This window comes from Hippopotamus amphibius, chromosome 10, assembly GCF_030028045.1.
Source record: "Hippopotamus amphibius kiboko isolate mHipAmp2 chromosome 10, mHipAmp2.hap2, whole genome shotgun sequence".
Lineage (NCBI taxonomy): Eukaryota > Metazoa > Chordata > Mammalia > Artiodactyla > Hippopotamidae > Hippopotamus > Hippopotamus amphibius.
In genome coordinates this window covers 111,622,124-111,644,323 of record NC_080195.1, presented here as the reverse complement: position 1 = coordinate 111,644,323, position 22,200 = coordinate 111,622,124, and the positions used below count along the sequence as shown (strand labels likewise).

The following is a 22,200-nucleotide window of genomic DNA, read 5'->3' as shown; positions in this document are numbered from 1 at the left end:
ACAGGATAGTATTAGTGTGAAGACTGAGAAATAGACCAGTGGAGCAGAATAGAAAGCACAGAAGTAGATCCACATATGGACATCTCAGTTTTCAGGAAGGTAAAAAAGCAATTCAGTGGAAAAAGAAGAGCCTTTTCAAGAAATGGTGCTTGACATGAAAAGATGCTCAACATTGCTAATTATTAGAGAAATGCAAATCAAAAGTACAAGGTACCACCTCATATCAGTCAGAATGGCCATCATTAAAAAGTCTACAATACAACATTGTAAAGCAACTATCCTCCAATAAAAACAATGTTTGTAAAAGTCTACAAATAACAAATGCTGGAGAGGGTGTAAAGAAAAGGGAACCCTCCTACACTGTTGGTGGGAATGTAAATTGGTGCAGCCACTATGGAGAACAGTATGGAGGTTCCTAAAAAAACTAAAAATAGAGTTGCCATATGATCCTGCAATCCCACTCCTGGGTATATATCCATAGAAAACTCCAATTCAAAAAGAAACATGCACCCCAAAGTTCATTGCAGCACTATTTGCAACAGCCCAGACATGGAAGCAACCTAAACATCCTCAACAGTTGAATGGATAAAGAAGATGTGGTGTATATATATATGTGTATGTGTGTGTATATATATATATATATATATATATATGGAGGTTGGGATTAACAGATACACATTGCTATATATAAAATAGGTAAACAAGAAGGACCTGCTGTATAGCACAGGGAATTATACTCAATATCTTGTAATAACCTATAACAGAAAATAATCTGATAAGGAATATATATATACATACACATATATATGTAACTGAGTCACTTTGCTGCACATCTGAAACTAACAGAACATTGTAAATCAACTATACTTCAATTTAAAAAAATCCCAACAAACAGCCGGCCTTAGAGAATGAGAATGTAACTCACTAATTTATAAACTGTTGTCATCGTTGTTGTCTGATGTGAACTTTATATTTCCTGTGAATGTAATCTTCCCAAAGTCCAGTCTCAGGGGTCTTATGTTTCTGACAGAAAAAAATATAAAAACCAAATTGAAATTTTTTCCAGAAAATACTTCAAAATAATGTGTTGCTTTGCATTCCTAATTATGCATTTATAGTTAAATATAATAAAGCATTTTTATGTTAATGTCAATAGCTGTGAATCTAAAAATGCTTTTTTTCTTTTAGGTTGTTTACTATGTCACTGGCTGATCCAACAGAAAGAAATTTCGATGGACATTTCCCCAGTGTGGCCTTAGAAAATGGCAGGAAGTCTGCAAAATGCGAGAGCGGCAGCCCAGGTTTTCCCAGGAACAGCCATGGGTCCGATAAGAGTGTTGATTACAGCAGATCTCAGTGTTCCTGCAGAAGTTCAAGTTCTCACTACGATTATTCAGAAGACTTTCTCTCTGAATGTTCAGAAACCAAAGCTAAAAAAAATTACTTAGGGAAGCCTGTAGTAAGAGAAATAAAGGAGAAGAAAAAGTATAATGTTTCAAAAATCTCCCAACCTAAAGGTAAGAAGCAAAATCTCCCAACCAAGACCAAATTTCTGGTTATAATGACATTATTATTTAATGCACTAGTAATCTGAAGTGATCCATATTCAGTTTTATTGTTTTTCCAGGTTGCAAATTATAAGTATTATAAGTGAATTTTTATAGAAGGAATAAGAAATAGAGAAATTAAGAATAATTACAAAATAACATAAAGTTAGGCTTAAAATGTAAGCCTAGCCCCCTTGCACAGCTTACCCTCCCGGAACCCCCTAGTGAGGTTAGTTCCGTTTTTAGTTAACAGGTGGCCTTGGTACAGAGTACCACAGTACTTGGATTTCACTGGCTTCCTGCCTTTCATCTCAGCTGAAGAATCAAGGTTTCAGTCACCAATGAAACGTACATATCTGTCTCAGCACCCCAGGAAGATGGTCTTCGAGTCCGGTGAGGCACATTGGCAAAGATGCTCTTTAGAAACAGGGATGGTTCAAAAGGCTGTTAATAATGTCATTTCCTTGCAGATTTTGAAAGTACAAACACCATCAGCTCCTTCCTAACTGTCCAAACTGCGATTAGCTTTGCGACATCCTAGATCTCCTCCTTCCCTGCCCCCTGCCCAGTGATTACTCCCAGGCAGACAATCCTGGGCTTAGAAATATTCCTGACGGAGAAATAGCTGGAACTCTTTTCCCGCCGTGACCCTCAGAACGGCCATCAGTCAGTGGCTGGAAAATAATTAAGAGCCTGCTCTATGTGGACACATCTGGTGTCACGTTCACCCAGTACCTGCTTCCCACTCCCCAGCCTGCCATGACCAGCTGTGCCTGGGACCTCCTGTAAAGGTCTATAATCTTCGGTTGCCCTTCTTCCCAGCTATAGGGCAGGGATTCTTCGTCTAAGACCCATGTCTGAGAACCCCAGGGAATCCTTTGCATTTTTTTATGTCTTTTTGCATTTGTGAACTTTCCAGGGAGAAGGACCCATAGTTTTCATAACAGATTCTCGCAAGGTTAATAGCCCATTCTCTCGAGAGTCCTGCACCCCCTGGCAAGGCCCAGGGCAGAAGACTCTGTCAGGGGAAGTCTGTTCGGGCATTTGTAGAGATGATCACATCAGGACATACATCATGGACAGGCTCTACAGTTCTGCTCCCTTAGCCATATTTGAAATTTACAAAGCTCTAAAAACCAAGCATTTTTCATATCTTTGGCACCAACACTGATTTGGCAACAAAAACCTGATTTGAATTGACATGAGACTGATCTTTATTTATTTCACTTTGTGTGAAACATAATCATACAAATTTCACTACAAAAATAAAGAGTACTGGGACTTCCTAAGTGGCTCAATGGTTAAGAATCGCCTGCCAATGCAGGGGACACGGGTTCAAGCCCTGTTCCAGGAAGATCCCACATGCCGCAAAGCAATTAAGCCTGTGCGCCACAACTATTGAGCCTGTGCTCTAGAGCCTGTGAGCCACGACTATTGAGCCCATGTGCTGCAACTACTGCAGCCTACGCACCTAGGGCCCGTGCTCCACAAGAGAAGTCACTACAATGAGGAGCCCACACACCACAATGAAGAGTAGCCCCCACTCACAGCAGCTAGAGAAAGCCCATGTGCAGCAACGAAGACCCAACAAAGCCAATAAATAAATAAATTTATTTTATAAATAAATAAATAAAGCGTGCTGTCCCCAGCCCTACTGGGCGTACTTTGGAAAATACTATATATGCATCATGAAGAATAAACCCCCCAAAATTCAGAAACAGTTTGGCCCAGAGAGTTTATGACAAGAAATCATCAGACTACATCTTACACGGAATCCGGGCTTTCGTGGGCCTGCGTGGAAGGCAGTTAGCGTTTATAAAACTGTTTCTACAGGAAACAAACTGCATTTTGAGTTCTAAGCACCTTATAATTCGACTTTTAAAGACTGATTCCTCATTTATTTATTCCATGAGTATTTATTGTGTCCTTTACGCAAGACATCTGTTCATAAATTGGGAGCAGCCTAAATGCACTGTCACTTTACAGTGGACCAGAGCCTAATTCCATGATCCAAGTGAGGACTTGCTCTCACCTGCGTACCCTTTTGTGTATGAAAACTCTGAAATTATTTTACATAAATCTTGGCTGCATCTTTAACCCAAATTGTATGTCCCTGAGGATCCTTGTGCCAGGGTATGATGACCTTAAAGCACTCATTGTAACATCAAGCTTTGTCACAGAATGATAAAGGTGTCTCTTGGTTTATTCTTTTATTCTTTTGTTCTCTCCCAGCTCGTGTTTTGCAAGTGTTTCCCAAAAAATTTAATGAGCAAGTAATTAATGAATTAATGCTGGGGTAATGTAATTCTAACCCAAAGCAAAAAGGTGTTACGTTTTAGCCAGTGCAACCCCTCCTCGAGTGAAGGTTCAATTTCTGGCCCACTTTCCAATAGCTAAAAGTAGCTCTCTGACGCTCAGGGGCTGGTAACACTGGATAAGGAACCACCTCTGCAGGCCCAGATTCATTCAAGAATAATAACATCAGAGATTATTTTCAATTCCCACCTTAGAAAAGCAAATTTTATAGCAGAAAAACATTTCACAGAGAAAAATTATAAGGATAAATGAGGATTTCAATTTGATAGAATTTTTCTTTGGTCAGATATTGGAGATTTACTTAAATCAATGTAAATAGTGAGCAATATATTTCTATAATTTGATTTTCAAAAAGTGGTTCTTTTTTTGTAGAAAAAAATGTATTCTCAGAATTCCTTCAGTTATATGTCCTTCCTTGATGCTTTTTGTCAATAAAATGTCAAAATGTGTGACAGTCATTCAAAAATTGGTATACCAGAAAGATGTCATCTTACTGCATTCAGTTGCTTCAGACACCTCTTGCCCTATTTTCTTTAGTAGGGGGTATGTGGAAGCCCTAAGGTGGGGTGGCAGTGGTGTGCTCTCCATCACTAACACTGGAGCTGCAGGGAACAGGAAGGGGGAAGGCCTGCCTTTGAACCTCTTCTTACCCTGGTCCTTGGAGGAAGTGGGCCACCTCTTTTAAGGTGCCCTGGAAGAGAGAACAAACCCAACAGAGGCCAGAGCCAGGGCCAGAGGGAATCTGGCTCAGGATAAGGAACAGAACCAGACTGAGGTGTGGACAACCAAGGGAACGGAGTGGAACCATGAGGCCCAAGAGGAAAATGACCAGGAGACAGGACTGCAACAAGGCCAGGGAGGACGGGGAAGATACTGCATGGGCACAGCAGTATGACAGGAGGACAGCCATGCTTTGAAAAGGAGGGGTTGGGGTGAGGATGCACCTGGTGAAATGGATGGGCTGGAGCCCGTGAAGTGGCAAATGTGGGGGTGTCCTTAGGTCTGTTCTAAGGATCACAGTTCACTCTTCATAGTAGGAAGGCACGCCTAGTCTTAAGTAATGAGAAGAGTCCCTTTTTGACTAATGATGGTCTTAAATGTACATGTTTTTGGTGAATTAATTTAAGTGTTTTAGCTTAGTGGTTGAACAATTAGGTATCTTAAGAGTAGTTTAGGGACTTCCTAGATGGTGCAGTGGTAAGGAATCCGCCTGCCTATGCAGGGGACACGGGTTCGAGTCCTGCCCTGGGGAGATTCCACATGCCACAGAGCAACTAAGCCCATGTGCCACAACTATTGAGCCTGTGCTCTAGAGCCCATGAGCCACAAATACTGAGCCCATGTGCTGCAACTATTGAAGCCCATGCGCCTAGGGCCCATGCTCCACAACAAGGGAAGCCACTACAATGAGGACCCCACACACCACAACAAAGAGTAGCCCCCGCTCGCAGCAACTAGAGAAACCCCGTGTGCAGCAACGAAGACCCAACACAGCCAATAAAAAAATAAAATAAAATAAAATAAATTAATTTTAAAAAAGAGAGTAGTTTAATCATTTAGCTAAATCTGCCTTATTGCATAAAATGGGACAGAAATTGTAAACTTTACCATTCTTATGTATAGGTTAGGATAAGGAGATATAAATCTTTAAGGATTAAATTCTATTTTAAATTTCCATAACCTTTATTATTATACAAGTATGCATGACATATATAGTATGAATTTATTCTACACCGCTTAAATGCAAGTGGATATTTACCTCTCTGAAGCAAAAAACTCTGGTTCATTCTCTCACACACACCCACCAGGGTAGATAAGACATTGACTCTCAGTCGAGTTTGAGGAATGAATGGAGTGTGGGGGCCTTACACAGACAAGGATGTTTGGGGAAGGGTCTCTGGCCCTTCCATTTTCATCACTTACGTGTTTCTCGTCCAGGCGCATGTGATCTTTAAAAGGCTGACACTTCCTGTTTCTGAAGCACCCAGGTCCTCTGTGCACATCTTGACCTGGGGCCTTGGCCATGGCCATGAGGTTTAGTCCCAGGCAGCCGCTCATGCTGACTCTGCCCTCCCATCACTCGAGTCTAGCGCAAGATGGGACACAAGCCTCCACTGCCCAAGGAACCCACCACCCCTCATCCGCCAGGCTCAGGGAAATCTTTGTCTCCTCCACGGTCACACCACCCGAGAGCTGGAAGACGTTACAAGTTGGGGTTCAAGTTCAATCATGCTGGACATGGTGTGGAGCATGTCAGCCCCCACCCACCCCTGTCTTCATCCAGCCTGATCCACACTGCCTGGGTCTAGAGCTCCCCCAGCCACTGCCTGAGGTATTAGAGTGTCTGACCTTGACACAACTACAGACACCTCTTCACTGGCCTTCTAGGAGGTGTCTTGGAGTTTGACTTCTGCTTTCCAGTTATCAATGTGTTCAAAAGCCTATTCCAAGATACTCAAATATTCAAGCATAGCCCCTACTAAATTGTTCCTGGTGGGAAAATAAAAACATTTGGAGGCATAGTTGTAAAGACAGTCCACCAGTTGTTGATTTGATACAGATACTGTGATCATTGTCAAATCTATATGGTCCGTCATACTCAACATTCAACTGCTTTATCCCCAGAAAGCACCTTCTGTTTCTGTTGTCTCATTGTTTCCATCACAGGCAGATTTGCCTAGACCAAAACCTGGACCCAACACACTAAGCCATGTCTCAGATGATGTGTCCACACTTGGGCCAATATCTCAAGGTTAGGACCCCAGTGACTTGGCCACTAAGGACGTTTCTCTCTCCAGGATGAGGACCATATTTTTTAGAGTCTAGAATCCAATTTCAATCTCTCTGTCTCAAAATTTAGCTATACTAATATGTACACATGCCCACACACATATTTTTACATACACAGATGTGCATATGGTTATCATACAGATGCACACACAATACATACGGGGCAATGGCAGAGGCACACAGACCTGGGTCTGCCTCACCACTTACTAACTGTGTGCCCAAGTGACGTCACTCGGCATCAGTTTTTAAAATGGGATAATAATACAATGAGGTTACACACATATTTGGCATACTCAAATTCAGTTATATAAGGTTCAGTAATATCATTTAGGTGCTTTTTGTTCAAAATAGACTCCTGAACACAAACCATCTCACTGGTTAAGTTAGTGCCCACCCAAAAGTAACAGAGGAAAAATTGGCTGTGTTGGGTTTATTAAGAGATGGAATACTTACATGAATAGTTTAAGCAGTTTAATGACTTTTTAAGGGTTTTTAAATATGTGAGATCTTCATAGATAACATTGGGTTCTAATGTTACATTCTAATTGCCTCTTTTTTTGGAAGGATTACATCAGATAATCTATATAAAGCATTTAATTCAATGCTTAACATATGGTAAACCCTTAGTAAATATTGTCTATTATTATGGTTTTTTAGTATACCTTTTTTTTTGGGGGGGGGGGGTACACCAAGTTCAATCATCTGTTTTTATACAGTATACCTTTTATAATAGAAATAAGTACAGGTTTTAGAGTCAGAGAAGACCTGATTTTCAATTTATGTCACTTTGTAGTTATGTAACCTTGGACAAATGACTTATAATCTGCAGCTATAAAATAGCCTACTACTGACCTAAAAGGATTGTGTTAAATGAGCTATATAAACATAAAGTATCCAGCCTAAAGCATGGGTATTCATTCAGTGTTAGTTCCTCCCCCTTCTAGCGTGCGTATATGCCTGTACATGTGTGCCGGGGGTGGGGTATATTACACACACCTGCATATTTACATATCTGCATATCTATATACACATTACTAGTAACAAACTGCATTGTCTGCTTACACAGGCCAGAAGGAAATCTCGGTGGAAAAAAAGCACCACTGGAATGCGCCACTTTTAAATTCTCAGATCAGTGTGGCTGCGCAGAGACGAGATGCCATGGCTCGCCGCATCCTGTCAGCGAGGCTTCATAAGATTAAAGAACTGAAAAATGAGTTAGCTGATCTACACCGCAAACTGGAGGCCATGGTCATAGAAAACCAGTTTCTGAAACAACTCCAACTTAAGCACTTGAAAGCTATAGGAAAATACGAGAATTCACAAAATAATCTACCTCAAATTACAGTTAAACATCAGAACGAAGTAAAAAATTTAAGGCAGCTACTCAGGAAATCCCAGGGAAAGGAAAGAGCCGTGTCTAGGAAACTTAGAGAAACAGACAGCGAGCTGTTGAAGACTAAAGATGCCTTGCAGGCACTGCAGAAACTTTCTGAAGACAGAAATCTTGCAGAGAGGGAAGAGCTTACTCAAAGGTTGTCTGTTCTTACAGCAAAAATGGAGGCAAATGACAAAAAAATACAGGTCTGTATTTCAGAGGTTTAGAAACATTAAGTTTCCAGAGTCAGTACAGAGAGGGTATGCAGTCATCATATTTGCCAGTGGAGTGAAGCACTACCAACTGCTGTGCTAGGCAGAGCATACGGATGATGGTGTCTGATGGAGAGAGGGTGGGACGGGGAAGGGGAGGTGCACAGGAGAGACAGACACAGCCCCCTCTGTTGTGGACTGAGCAAGAGCTCCTCCTGTGGCTGTGTTACCCAGCCTAGCTTGGGTCCACTTGCCCACACGCAGTAAAGCCAATCTACTGACACCAGGTGGTGGTGAAGGAAAGTGCAGCCTTTATTGCAAGTACCAAGCAAGGAATCCAGGTAGTTAGTGCTCAAAAGGCCCAAACTCCCCAATGGATTTCAAGGAAAGATTTTTAAAGACAGGGTGAGGGATGGGGGTTGTGGGGTGTGTGATCAGCTCGTGGACATTCCTCTGATAGGTTGATGGTGGAGTCAACATCATCAACCTCCTGGTTCCAATCAGTCTGGGGTCCACGTGCTTACGGGCAGCATACAGTTAACTTCTCCAGCTGGTGGGGATTTCAGGGTCTGCAAAACAGTTCAAAGGATATGGCTCAGAATATTATCTATAGCCCTATAGCCCTTGAGGAGGAACTAAAGGTCCTTGACTTTGCTTAATGGCTAAACTATTATTATTTTGTCTTCCTTGACAATTTTCCTTTGTTTCTGCATTTTCTCACTTCTCTGATTAATTTATGCTCTGGAACTCAGGAAAGGACTAGGAGGATAAAATTCTTCTACAGACAAGAGGCAGGCAGAGGACACGGGGTGTTGGGGGTCTGTCCTGGGAAGGCCCCATACGGTACTGCTCAGTTATGGCTGGGCTCATTTACCTGGAAATGACCATTCTCTAAAACAGTCTAGCTACCAGGGTCAGGGGAGTTTGTTCACATGCTGAAGGGGGTTGTGTTGTGTTGTGTTATGGGAAACCTCTCTTGGAAAGCAAGCCTTTACTCCAAACTGCTTCTTAAAAGGCTACTTCCCTAAACCCTAAGTGCATCTCCTCACCCCCCACCTCCTTGTTCTCTCCCTCATCAGTCTGTCCAGTCATTACCACAGAGACATTTTTGATGCTCTAGAAATAGAAAATTTTCCCGGGTAATATTCCTGGAGACAGATAGGGAAAAGGAATTTGAATAATTGAAGAAATTAATAGATTGATATTCCTCAAGGGTGTATGGTGGTCAAAATCTCGGGGATTACATTACAAGGGATGACTTGGGAGAACACTGATCATATTGAGGATTCTGCCCACTTTACATTCAGTAGTTCTGATCTCTATGGACGTGAACACAAATGGAATTAATTTACTGTTTAATTCCTTAATGGTGGGAGACAACTACTTTCTATGATCTTGAAATAATAAGAAGATATCAAGTTCATTTCAGCCACGTTTTTTCTTGGTTATTTCTTTTGTGGTAAAAATCCTCCTATTTTCAAAGAGAATTTTCTCACATAAAAGGGATATGTGAGCTACAGGAAATAACACGCAACCTGGTTTTTCATCCATGTAAATAATGTACCAAAGTTCTAGTGTTTGGCCTTTCAGGTAGGATTGGACCCATCTTAGCTTCTGTCTGTCATGGGAAAGTAAGTGTATTTATATCTCATCTACATATTTTTACACATGCATGTTTAAGTAGCTCATGTTTTTATACTACAACCAAAACCAAAAGGAATTCGAGAACTAATTAGCTATTTTCTCATCTGAAGCACTTGGTTCTATGGGAAATTTCATTCGGTTGTAGGGCATTTGGTGGGGGAAAACATTTGTGGGCCAAAACATGTAGGTATTTTTTTTAATGTTAATATTTTAGGAAGTGGGATTTTTAGCGATTATTTCATCCTATTAGCTTACCATATTTTCCACTTTAATGAGAAAGTGTTAATATTATAATGAGGGAAACCACACTTTATGGAAAAAAAGAAAAGGAAAGGCTTTTTGGCCAAGCTCCTGTCAAAGTCCTGCTAAAACAGTTCTCATTCCAGAGAGAAGGCAAATATGCAACATGAGTCCTACGTATTTATAGATGGTTATTATGCTAAGTCAGTCATTTCATTGTCTTATAAGCCATCCATATGGTGTGGCTCTGTGAGTCCCCATCATAAGTCCCGGTCTCAGTTATCTGAGAATCACAGCTCACACATGACGGTCTGCACTGATGCTGGTCAACCCTTCAGCAAGAGAGACTTGAAAGATTTTTACGGCGTGCACCATGCCAAGTTAGCGGTGTACTTCATTTCAACAGAACTGCTTAGGTTTAGTTTTAAAGTATAACGCTGATTTTATTTATTGATTTTAAGGATCTGTTCCAAAAAAAATTTTTTTAGTCAAATTCCAGAGTATAAAAAACATTAGGCCGAAAACATGATATCTATTCCCTAGAGTTAGGATCTGGGATTTTTTCAGCTTTTGGTGTGTATGGTAATATTTAGTTCTAAGATGTTTCCTCTAGGTAAGGCATCCGCTAAAATTGTATTAAAATTTTGCACTTTTCATAAATGTAATTACTTCCATTACAGTTGAAGTTTTTCATAACACTACACTGGTTACAGAGAGTTGAAACATATGCTATTTTCAGAGCTTGGAGAAACAACTGCGACTGAACAATAAAGCCTTTACTCGGCAGTTGGCCTTTGAGAACCGGAAGACCTTAGCAGCTCAAGCAGCCTCGAAGACTCTGCAAATGGAAGTAAAACACCTTCAACAAAAACTTAAGGTACTTCTTTTAAAGCAAAATGTAACAAAATTTGTGAAATTCTGCTTCCCAAAATATCAGGAGCTACTTATGCCTAATATACCTTTAAATTACTCAGCTTCAAGAATAGCTTTCTCAAATACAACCATAGGAACAGATAGAGGAAGTCCCCACAGAGCTCACTTTAAATTTGTTTGTTTGTTTGTTTTACAAGAAATCGAGGTTGACAAAGCAAACATTTATCAAAATATTGATATTGTGGTTCTCTTTAGGAGAAGGATCGAGAGCTTGATATTAGAAACATCTATACTAACCGGATACTTAGACATTTACATGACAAAGAAGATTATCCAAAAGGTAAAGTATGTTTTAATTATTTTTGCTCGAAATCTATTTTGAAGTGTCTGGTGGGATTTTCTAACTTATATCACCAAGATAATAGACATTTTAAAAAATCAATTTACTAGGCATTGAGACGCATTTTGTGATTCTAGAATAACGAAACTGTGACGTGGCTGAAACAGCTAGAAAAGAATAGAAAGTCTTTCCTGTCTCCCCATCCTCCCCTCAGTTCTTCATGTCTTTACTCGGGTGAATGAGAGGGTAACTTTCAACTTGACGCCAAACGTCTGCCAAATACTAAACTTTCTAAGTAGATCTGTTAGTCAGTGTGTGGATTTTTAAGGTTAATTTTATTTAGGTACATTTACCTCAATACGATGCATCCATTTTAAGTGTGCAGTTCAGTGGGTTTTGACAAGTGCTTACATCCATGTAACCACCACCACCTCCCTCAAGATGTAGAACACGCCTGCCCATCTCCTCAGGAAGTGCCCTCTGCGACCTTGGCGGTCAGGGGGCCCCAGCCCCAGCTGAACCAAACCTCTGATCTCCCTCTGTCAAAACAGCTCAGTTTGCCTGTTCTAGAATTTCTTGAGCGGGATCACCCAGCATGTCCTCTCTGGTGTCTGGCTTCTCTTGTTTCAACGTAATGTTTTGGAGACTCATCTGTGCTGTGCTACCATCACTGGTTTGTACCTTTTTATTGCTGAGTAGTGCTTTTTCCTGTAAGACAGGATGTACTTATTCCCCCCCACCCAAGATCTCCCAGAATAAACTTCTGCTCAGAAGAGTTACGATAGGAACACACCCCTCTTATTCTGCTAGAAGTAACCAAGTGTTTATTTTTCAAGGCAACAACCTCAGATTTCCTTCCTTGCCTTCCTTTGTTTGGTTTTGGTTTATTATTCAGAATAACAGCCAGCAGAGAAGATGATAAAATCAAACACGGGGTCACTGAAATGGGATAACACTTCAAGGAAAGTGACTCCTAGGTTTAGCGGTCATGCGCTTCAGCGTGGGCGACCCAACCATTGATACCCAAGAGCTCCGACGCAGGAGCCGCGATGCGCACCCTCTCACAGTTGCACGGCTACGACTTTGAATCCCTTCCGCCAGCAGGGACCGCCGTGTCCTCCAGTGACAGTGCTGACCCACCCTAAGGCCTGCTCATTTGGTACTCTACCTCTGTGATACCCATGAGACAAAACAGGCCAAATGGTAGGGGGGAAAGTGAAACTGGCAAATGTGATCTATTTACTGAAAATCTTTAGAAAATATCTAGTATCGTTTGCTTTATTATTACATTACAAACTTCAGCTGTTATTTTATACTTAAAGTCATTATTGCTTCCAAATGTAAAATATGTTTCTTACATATAATGTACCTGTCCTGTAGTTTCTTCAACAAAGTCAGTACAAGCAGACAGGAAAAGTTTTTCATTCACAAGTATGCGACACCAGGCAAGCCAAAAATCAGAAGAATTTCCATCTCTGACAAGTAAGGTACAGAAAATTTGAATTCTTGCAGTGTCTAATTACACACATCTTTACAGAAACAGGCATTAGCCACTTTTTCTATACAAAAAGTACTTGTATTCGTTAAATAAAACAGTTGAAAATGATTTCTACTGCCAAAAATATGTTTTTGCCACTTTTCTAAATTACAGGGTAAAAAGACAACAGGAAACATTGGTCATAAAGAAAAATCGATTGAAATATCCTATGCAATTCCTCACTGTATCAGTAAACTACTAAACCAAGAGGATTCCAAGAGAAAATATGAAGGTAATTGTAACAACTTTCAAAAGTCTCCTTTACTTTTATTTTTTTAAGTTCTGAATTAGTGTGTGTGTGTATAAAAGTATACATAAAACAAATATATTCAATTTAAAAAACAGTTACAAAACCAACACCTGCATAGCCACTACCTTGCTTTAGACCCGGACCATTAGCGTCCCCTGGGACACCTGTGGGCCCTTAGTAACCCTAACCCTCCCACCGCCCATCACAAACCACCATGGTTTTCCATTTTACGCCAGGTTTTCCCTTACAACTCCGGATCCTGTGTGTACCCTTGAAAAACATGTTCGGTTTTGAAAAACTGCATCTCAAACCCAAACCCAGCTGAGTAAAGGGCAGCACTGCCCCTAAAGAAGACTCCAGAGCAGGCAGGCTGGAAGCAGACTGGCTGCAGCTTCCCTGAAGGCACAGGGGCCCAGCCAGGGCCGAGGTCCCGTGGGTCCTGGGAGCTGGGGACCCCGCAGAGCTGGACACAGGGGCAGGGCTGCTCTGCGGGTGCAGGGAGAGGTCCACGTGCTGGGCTCCCCAGAGCCCGCGGACAGAGCAGAGCGCTGGGAGGGTCCTCAGACCACCCAGGCTGCAGGCACCATAGGGAGGGAGACAGCTTGGCCAAGCCCCACGTGGTCAGGATGGATCCAAGGACGCTGAAGGCTGGGGGGTTAGCGGGGCAAGGGCTTGGTGACCCAGCCCTTAATGCATAAGCCCTTGGCCCTGGCCTGGTGCCCTCTGCCTGTGTGGTCCTGGGGCCTCCCTTCACCCTTCCTGCTGGTTTCTGTCACCCCTTCTCCACCAGGTCTCTCTTTCCTACCCTGTGTCCTCACCTTTCCTGGTAAATGCCACCCTCTCCCACAAGCACAACCTCTACTGGCTTTTTGAGAACACGTGCATGAAAGCAAATCTGTGTACCTTTCCTCTGGAGATGTCATGGTTCTCTCCTAGACTTGATTAGTAATTGGCTGGAAAGAAAATTCTAGGCTGGAGATCATTTTCCCTCAGAATTTTGAAGACACTGCCCCACTGTTTCCATGTTAAGTTATTGCTAAAGGGACATCTGGGCGGCCCGCACCTTGCTGGGCGAGCACAAGCTGCCTGGAAAGAGCAGCCCCCGGGGAACAGCCCCCGAGGGGCCCCCAGGGCCGAGCCTGGAGGGGCCACATCTTAGCTGTGGGGCCAAACTGGCCTTGGAATGAGGTTTAAGTAACATCCAGGTGGGGCAGAACCACCTGGAAAGCCACTCGGTCCAGCACAGTTTCTTCTGTGGTCACCGGTCTGTTTACGTCTTCCACGTATTTTTTAGTCCATTTTGGTAATTCTTACTGTCCTAGAAAGTTTCCTCGTTCACTTGACATGTGTCCTGAGCCAACACGCCCGCCCTCGGGAGCCCGTGCCCTGGGGAAGACCCGGGGCGAGAGGGCGTGGGCACTGGAAGGAGGGTCCCGGCCAGCAGGGGCGGGGCGGGGGCCGGGGGTGCGGACGGCGCTGAGGTCGAGCTCACGAGAGACGAGTAAGGAAGCGATCTACGCGGACCCTCCGCACCCCCGCCAAGAAGGGCAGGTCCGCAAACGCCCGGCGGAGGGGTCGCACAGGGAGTCGCGAGGTCGGAGGGGCGGCGTCCGGAGGGGAGGACACGACGAGGGAGGTCGATGGAGGAGAATAAGCACTTTCCCCCATGTTCTCAAATGTTAACATTGGCATCAGCTATCATAGGGCATAATATTAGCAGCTATTTAGAATTTATTCATTTCACTGGCTTCTCGGCTCAGCATTAATCCTTTTTTTTTAATCTATTTTTTTAACTTTGTATTTTATATTGGAGTACACCATTAATTCTTTTTTTATTAATTTATTTATTTATTGGCTGCGTTGGATCTTCTTTGCTGCACACGGGCTTTCTCTAGTTGCTGAGAGCAGGGGCTACTCTTCGTTGTGGTGTGCAGGCTCCTCATTGTAGTGGCTTCTCTTGTTGTGGAGCACGGACCCTAAGTGTGTGGGCTTCAATAGTTGTGGCACATGGGCTCAATAGTTGTGGCTCACAGACTCTAGAGCACAGGCTCAATAGTTGTGGCGCACGGGCTTAGCTGCTCGGTGGCATGTGGAATCTTCCCAGAGCAGGGCTCAAACCCGTGTCCCCTGCATTGGCAGGTGGATTCTTTACCACTGCGCCACCTAGGATGTCCCACCATTAATTCTTGAAACATACTTTCTCCTGCGAGTATTTTTTTCATTTTCCTAGAGTATAATTGAACAGTTTTATTCCAGAATGTATTCACATGAGAGAATGTTCCAACTCTGCACACCAGGCACTGTCCCATCCTCCCTCACAGAAGATGGCCTCGCTGACCAAGCAGTTCGCAGGGAGCGAGGCGGTGTCCTCAGAACCTGCCCGGGCCTGGTCACCTGAGGAGGGGAGGGCCGCACACAGGGCTTCCTCGGTGCCTGGGGAAGAATCTGCAGAAGAAAGGGAGGGCATCTTTCCATCCAGCAGATTCTACGACGTCTCTTTCTGGCCATGCACCACGCACATCCTCATTCTTTATGGTAACTGCCCAGAGTCCACAGACCCACGTGCTCTAATTCATTTAACCAGGACTCCTTCCCACAAGCGTTCAGGAGGTTTCACTCTTACTAAACCAGGCTGCAGTGAACATCCATAGACACAGTCTTTGTGTATTTTTGTAGGCTTTGGTTCTAGAAGTGTTGTTGTTGGGTCTAAGAGCATGTTCACTAAAAGTTTTGACAGATACTCCCAGATTGCCATCCAAACTACATACCAGCTTACATACCCACCAAGGGGGAAAAAAAGGATTAGTTTCCTCATGTTCTCCCCAACTCTGGAAATTATTTGCCAGTTGGATGGGTGAAGAATGTTCTCTTGTTTTAACTGGCACTACATCTAGCTGGTGGTGTTGAACATCTATTCATAATGTATTGGCTGTTGGTGGGACTGTAAGTTGGTACAGCCACTATGGAAAACAGTTTGGAGGTTCCTTAAAAAACTAAAAATAGAACTACCATATGATCCAGTAATCCCACTCCTGGGCATATACCCAAAGAAAACCATAATCCCAAAAGAAACATGTACCATAATGTTTACTGCAGCACCATTTACAATAGCCAGGACTTGGAAGCAACCTAAATGCCCATCAGCAAATGAATGGATAAAGAAGATGTGATATATATATACAATGGAATATTACTCAGCTATAAAAAGGAATGAGATGGAGCTATATGTAATGAGGTGGATAGACCTAGAGTCTGTCATACAGAGTGAAGTAAGTCAGAAAAAGAAAGACAAATATTGTATGCTAACTCATATATACGGAATCTAAAAATGGTACTGATGAACTCAGTGACAAGACAAGAACAAGGACGCAGATACAGAGAATGGACTGGAGAACTCGAGGTTTGGGGGGCCGGGGGGTGAAGGGGAAGCTGAGACGAAGTGAGAGAGTAGCATAGACATATATATACTACCAACTGTAAAACAGATAGCCAGTGGGAAGTTGCTGTATAACAAAGGGAGTTCAACTCGAGGATGGATGATGCCTTAGAGGACTGGGATGGGGAGGGGTTGCGGGGGAGTCGAGGGAGGGAGGGAATATGGGAATATGTGTATAAATACAGATGATTGAACTTGGTGTACATGAAAAAAATAATTTAAAAAATGTATTGGCAAAGTTTATGAATATCATTTTCTTTTGGTTTCATAATTTTCATATATCCAGTATGTTCTAGGAATGTATAACACTTCAAGCTTGTTAATAGCATCTTTCCCTGTATTTTCTTTCCTTTTTGTCATTTTAACATGCTTGCCAGGAGGTGTAAATAAGTGCTCAACTTGCCATCTTGAAATAGAAATCCATTGATTTTAAAGATCAGTAAATTAACTATTTTTCTACTACAGATTTATCAAAGGAAGAGGAACATTTGGAAGCACAACCATCTCTGGAGAATACTGGACAACAGAGAGAGAGAACAGAAGATCAAGAAAAGAAAACTACTTTAGTGAAAGAAGAACAGGAACTACCACCAAAAAGAATTCAAGTAATCCATCCCAAAGGGGAAAGTGGTCAGGAAGATGATACAGTAAATGACAAGTCTAAAAGAAGGCCAGAAATAAGTGACATGGGCAAAATGCCAGATAAAAATGCTGCTCCAAATATCAAAATACCCTTCAGACAAAGAAAGCATTATTCATTCACAGAAGCAATTGAAAACTTGCATCATGGGCTTCCTGCCTCAGGTGGGCTGGCCAATGCAGGCAGCACGAGGTGCACTCATAGCACAGGCAGGCACCACAGTCATGGGGAAGAACTGAGGCTGGAGCATCCTGCTGTTGCCTATGAACCCTCTTTTGGTAAATCTTCCAGGACAAAAGCAACAGACACAACTTTCAGAGAGAAGAAAAGCAATCTAATGGAAGAACTCTTTGGATCAGGTTATGTCTTAAAAAATAACCAAACAAGTACTGCTGTTATGAAAGAGCCTGAGGAGACTTTGCAGAGTAAGAAGATGCATCATCTACCCCCTAGTCAGGCCTCTGCCAGCAATGCTTTCGGAGATTCTAAAGTAACTGTGGTAAATTCTGTTAAGTCATCTTCACCTACAGAAGGAAAGAGAAAAATAATTATTTAAATATAATCCAATATCCTAATCCACTCTGGTTTGATATTCTGGTTTTATGTGCTTTTAATCTCGTAATTTTAGAGTGAGAGCGTGTGTGTGTGTGTGTGTGTGTGTGTGTGTGTGTGTGTGTGTGTGTTTGTTCTCAGTACTTAAAGTTGACTTTGGATAATTTTTTGTTTTACTGCTAATCTACTTCTTAAAAGTTCATTGTATATTAGCCAATGACAACATTTCAAATACAAAATTACATCTTTTTTTCCTACAACTGAAACATGTCCATTATCTTTTGGAAGACTGATTTATTACTTGGCTTTGGTATACTATGGGACTCCATAGCTAGTAAGTCTGAGTTAGTCAACCTAAGACATAGACGTCATACATGTAAGAACGGTATCAGGAATCAAATTACATTGTACCTTAAAAATATAGAAGCAGCTCTGAAAGAAAACAATATAAGACGCCTCTCTTTATTTAAAACAAACCAAAAAAAGGCACAGCGATTACCAAACCTGGTTTTATGAAAATTATTTTTGAGCGTTCTCTTATTCACCTAAACCAGGCACCTAATATCCTGCTCTTGTGCGTGACACTTTCCTCATGTCCACCCAAGGTTCATTATTTTTTTGTTTCATACCCTGTACCCTCACCCTTTTTCTGTTAATCTTGTTCTTTAAAAAGGGCACATTGATATAATCACTGTCCACTCAAGTTAGCTGCTCAGTCCTAATGAATATATTCAGTATACTTAGAATATTTTATATGAGGACTATACAGAGGAGGCTGTGCTCCCAGTGTTAATCAATTAGCTTACCTTCATTTATTTTTTTTCATTCATTAACTTATTTACTGACTGCATTCGGTCTCTGTGGCTGCACAGGCTTTCTCTAGTTGCAGAGAGCAGGGGCTACTCTTCATTGCGGTGCTCGGGCCTCTCCCTGCATTGGCTTCTCTTGTTGCGGAGCACCAGCTCTAGGTGCTCAGACTTCAGTAGTGGTGGCACATGGGCTCAGTAGTTGTGGTGCATAGGCTTAGTTGCTCCGCGGCATGTGGGATCTTCCCGGACCAGGGCTCAAACCTGAGTCCCCCTGCACTGGCAGGCGGATTCTCAACCACTGTGCCACGAGGGTAGTCCCTTCATTTATTTATAAGGGCAACATATTTACATTTAGACCATCCTATTTCCAAACATGTGCATGGGTTGCTGTGTATTACTGTCAACAAAAAAAATTAATCTACAGTTGATCAAAGAAAGAAATGGAAAACTTTATTCGAGCCAACCCGAGGATGATAACCTGGCAGTCTTTCAGAAAGTTCTGAGAACTGTTCCACCCATTAGAGGTCAAAGTGCAGTTATATAAGTTTTTGAGACAAAGGGCTATACATCAAAGGACGTATTATTGACAGTTTACACAATCCAGACCTACCCTTACAAAGCAAGTAGTGAATCATCATGACCCCTTATAAGATTAAGAAGGAAGGTTATCTTCTAAGCAGCTGTGACCCTTCCTGAGATTGAGAAGGAATGTTATCTCCTAAGGAGGTCTGGTTAATGCAGATGCACAACACACACTAAAAGGGAGAGAGAAGGCCCAAATGGGTAAAGAAAATTTTTGTTTAAAGTCTTGCCATAAAATACGAAATTTATTTCATTAATATGAACACACTTTAGAAAATTAAGAATAGTAAACTTTCAAAAGGGGCTAAAAGTCATGGTGGGAAAAAATCATATTTAAAACCAAAGATGAACTGAGTATGACGACTGGCTTTGTTTGATCTTTGTGAAAATCACAGTGGGGGGGGAGGGGAAGGAAAGGAGAGGAGAGAGGGAGGGAGGGGAGTTAGAATTCTCAGAGGCTTATACGGGGAGATACACAAATGCACGTGAGATGACACAACTGCCAAGCTCAAAATTCTAGAGAAATGTACTAAAAGGATTCTTAGAAATGGTGTCCAGAGTAATTTAATAATACTCCTGCTTTATAGCAGATGGAGGATTTTTCAGGGGATCTTTTCTTATGCCTACTCACAACAAAAGCACAAATGGTAACATTAAATCAGAGCAACGTAAAAGTGCTTCTGGGGAATTCCGTGGCAGTTCAGTGACTAGGATCCACGCTTTCACTGCCAAGGGCCCAGGTTCAATCCCTGGTCAGGGAACTAAGATCCCACAAGCAATGCAGGGAGTAGCCAAAAATAAAGTAAAATAAAAAAATAAAAGTGCTTCTGTAGGGAATCAATTAGAATATAATCTAAACCTGTTACTTTCTGGTCATCTTAATTGTTTAAATTATATGCATAGGAAGTTACAGGGTAATAAGTTAAAATGCTAACTTTTTATCTCTAAGGAATGAGATGGTGGCCAATTTTTTACTTTATTTTTGGTATTTGTTTTAACTATGATTTTCTATAATGAACTTTGTAATTAGGAGCAAAAAAGTTTTCAAAATAAAAACAAGAGATCCATTTCCTGTAGTCTGGTAGGCAAGGTACTCTGGCACTCCTGCTGTAAAAAAGCTAAAAATGCCATATTATCTATACAAACATGTTCTTAATCAATTGTTCAGCTGGTAAACACTCGGGAAAATGGGCACCAGGGAGGCAGGCAAGCAGAGCTCTGAAGTCAGCTCACCTAATGGGCTGTCGACTGAAAAAAAAAAAGCACAACCTAAAAGTTGAGAGTTATGTTTTAATTGGTAGACAAAATTGAGGACCTAATAAGCCCAGGACACAGTATCTCAGGTGGCTCTGAGGGACTGCTCCGAAAAGGCAATGGGGGGGAGCCAGAATATAGAGGCGTTTTTGCAACAAAGACCAGGTAGTAGGAACATCAAAGGATGACTGTTAAAGAAAACTAGACACAAGAATAAGCATTTATGGAGGATAGGATTAAGATGGCGGAGTAGGAGGGCATGCGCTCATTCCCTCTTGCAAGAGCACCGGAATTACAACTAACTGCTGAACAATCATCGACAGAAAGACACTGGAACTCACCAAAAAAGACACCCCACAGCCAGAGACAAAGGAGAAGCCACAATGAGACGGTAGGAGGGGCGCAATCACGTTAAAATCAAATCCCATAAATGCTGGGTGGGTGACTCACAAACTGGAGAACAGTTATACTGCACAAGTCCACCCACTAAAGTGAGGGTTCTGAGCCCCACGTCAGGCTTCCCAACCTGGGAGTCCAGCAACGGGAGGAGGAATCTCCAGAGAATCAGACCTTGAAAGCCAGCGGGATTTGACTGCAGGACCTCCACAGGACTGGGGGAAACGGATACTCCACTCTTGGTGCGCACACAAAAAAATGTGCTCACCAGGACCCAGGGGGAAGGAGCAGTGACCCCATAGGAGACTGAACCAGACCTGCCTGCTGGTGTTGGAGGGCTGCCTGAAGGATTGGAGGGTGGCTGTGGCTCACCGAGGAGACAGGGGCACTGGCAGCAGGGGTTCTGGGAAGTGCTCATTGGCGTGAGCCCTCCCAGAGTCTGCCATTAGCACCACCAAAGAGCCTGTAAGCTCCAGTGCTAGGTAGCCTCAGGCCAAACAACCAACAAGTGTGAACACAGCCCCACCCATTAGCAGGCAAGCAGATTAAAGTTTTACTGAGCTCCGCCCACCAAATTGGATTAAAGTCTTACTGAGCTCCGCCCACCCAGCCCTTCCCACCATCAGTCCCTCCAATCAGGAAGCATGCAGGAGCCTCCTAGATAGCTTCCTCCACAAGAGGGCAGACAGCAGTATCAAGCAATATCAGCAGTATTTCGTCTTGAACTGAAAACCACAGCCGCAGAAAGACAGAGAAAATAAAAAGGCAGAGGGCTTTGTACCAGATGAAGGGACAGGATAAAAACCCCAGAAAAACAACTAAATGAAGAGGAGATAGGCACCCTTCCAGAAAAAGAATTCAGAATAATGATGGTGAAGATGATCCAGAACTTTGAAAAAAGACTGGATGCAAAGATCGAAAAGTTTACCAAAGACCTAGAAGAATAAAGGGCAAACAAACAGAGATATGCAACACAATAACCGAAATGAAAAATACACTAGAAGGAACCAATAGCAGGTTAACTGAGGCAGAAGGGTGAATAAGTGACCTGGAAGACAGAATGGTGATCATCACTGATGCGGAAAAGAATAAGGAAAAAAGAATGAAAAGAACGGAAGACAGCCTAAGAGACCTCTGGGACAATGTTAAACGCACCAACATTCGCATTATAGGGGTCCCAGAAGGAGACGAGAGAGAGAAAGGACCTGAGAAAATACTGGAAGAGATTATAGTTGAAATCTCCCCTAACATGGGAAAGGAAATAGCTACCCAAGTCCAGGAAGCGCAGAGAGTCCCAGGCAGGATAAATCCAAGGAGAAACACGCCAAGACATATAGTAGTCAAAGTGACAAAAATTAAAGACAGAGAAAAGTTATTAAAAGCAACAAGGGAAAAATGACAAATAAT

The 22,200-nt window shown here is 42.4% G+C and overlaps 1 protein-coding gene across 1 annotated transcript in view; it reads left to right on the top strand.

The window, feature by feature from the left end:
• Positions 1 to 17,756, top strand: part of LCA5L (lebercilin LCA5 like) — a 34,369-nt gene extending 16,613 nt beyond the window's left edge. The window contains exons 5-11 of the mRNA XM_057697574.1: positions 1,189 to 1,517; positions 7,720 to 8,234; positions 10,864 to 11,001; positions 11,253 to 11,337; positions 12,718 to 12,824; positions 12,989 to 13,106; positions 17,026 to 17,756. Coding sequence (XP_057553557.1) covers positions 1,199 to 1,517; positions 7,720 to 8,234; positions 10,864 to 11,001; positions 11,253 to 11,337; positions 12,718 to 12,824; positions 12,989 to 13,106; positions 17,026 to 17,756 — 2,013 coding nt within the window. The 5' untranslated portion in view covers positions 1,189 to 1,198. The remainder of the gene's footprint in view (positions 1 to 1,188; positions 1,518 to 7,719; positions 8,235 to 10,863; positions 11,002 to 11,252; positions 11,338 to 12,717; positions 12,825 to 12,988; positions 13,107 to 17,025) is intronic.
• Positions 17,757 to 22,200: the final 4,444 nt, after the last annotated feature.